A 1,534-nucleotide genomic window follows, 5' to 3' on the forward strand; every position below is an offset into this window, starting at 1 on the left:
TTAAATTGAAGCAATTCTTACTAATTATTATAGCATTTTTTCAATACGTTTATGCAATAATATTAATATAATTGTTTTTATTTCACAATGTTTTTTGTGGATAACAAAACGATGAAATGCAAAGCAATGCAACGGGGAAGGACTTTTCCTATTTCCTGTTCTCATTTCCCTCCTTTTTTTTTCTTTTCATAAACAGTACAACAGGTTTTGTGGTATCATCATGAACTTTGTATATACAGTATATATAATCACCTAATATATATTTTTGACGATACCGCTATCGTGACGACAATACATATTGTCGTCGCAGTTCTTTTTATTTCTTTTCGTTTCAGTGAATAGCAACTGGACTCTGCTGGACGCATACTCCAACCATAGGACTATCTTCTCTTTCCGGATCTCTTTGTTTACCGGTTGAGACTGTCGACGATTGTCTGACTATTCCGTGCGTATCAGTCGTTGAATAACTATAATTGTAAAAGTTCTGCTGCTGAATCATTGGTGAGGTCATCATCGCAGGCAGATGGGATATACCAGGGAGAATTAGGCTATTATACGATCCAAGAGAGCTTTGTATCAGGGAACTGTCTACAGATTGCATGGACATCGGCCCGGATGCAGACACCCCAGTGGCCGAAGTTGACGGATAGTTTGTTGTTATGACACGTCGATTCCCTAAATGACGAGGCGATGAATCGCACTCCATAGGCTGATAGCCACCAGGGAGACTTGATATTTGCATCGGATTGCCACTGTTGTTACTTCCCTGTCCTGACATGGTTACCAGTCCTAGGACATTAAAAAAATATAATTTTAGATTGACAAACAATGTAAAATTATTTTTACACTAATGCAAAAATCATCCAATTTACTAGCTTTTACAATAGAACGTCATTGAGAAAATTGAAATAAATAAAAAAGATTTCAAAATACTACGAAGATACATTCCAGGCACTGAATTTAATTTGATTTTATTATTGTATATACTAATTATTTATCGATATTAAAGCAATAATTAATTCTATATCTTTATCTTTGAATAATTGAAAAAATAAAAAATTTGAAATAGATTGCAATATTATTAATCTAATTATTAATATAATTATTAATATAATTATTAATAAAATATCAAAATTATAATCAAAATTATAATTGATATAATTTAAATCGAAAGACGATTTCTAGGAGTTGTATTTTTTTATGAATCTATAATATAAATCTATTATAATTTTAATTTATATAAATAAGAGTTATGTAAATATATGATAATTAGTTAAGAATAATCTTAATTAAAATTAAAAATATTATAAAATACTATATCTATTAAAATAGACATAAAAATATGCTTTTTATATTTTAAAATAACCAATTATTATAAAATAAATAATTGAAATAAGTAAATAACAAATAATTAATATAAATTTTAAGTAACATAATATACAAAATCTAATTATAATTCTAAACCAGACTAACATACATATTCTGGTTTTAAAATATTATATAATAATAAAAATAAATATAATATATAAAAATT

At 27.1% G+C, this 1,534-nt stretch overlaps 1 protein-coding gene across 1 annotated transcript in view; it reads right to left on the minus strand.

The window, feature by feature from the left end:
• Positions 1-148: 148 nt before the first annotated feature.
• Positions 149-1,534, minus strand: part of LOC102679600 (serine/threonine-protein kinase minibrain) — a 19,993-nt gene continuing 18,607 nt past the window's right edge. The window contains exon 7 of the mRNA XM_006623567.2: positions 149-789. Coding sequence (XP_006623630.1) covers positions 332-789 — 458 coding nt within the window. The 3' untranslated portion in view covers positions 149-331. The remainder of the gene's footprint in view (positions 790-1,534) is intronic.

This window comes from Apis dorsata, unplaced genomic scaffold, assembly GCF_000469605.1.
Source record: "Apis dorsata unplaced genomic scaffold, Apis dorsata 1.3 scaffold_916, whole genome shotgun sequence".
NCBI classification, from domain to species: domain Eukaryota; kingdom Metazoa; phylum Arthropoda; class Insecta; order Hymenoptera; family Apidae; genus Apis; species Apis dorsata.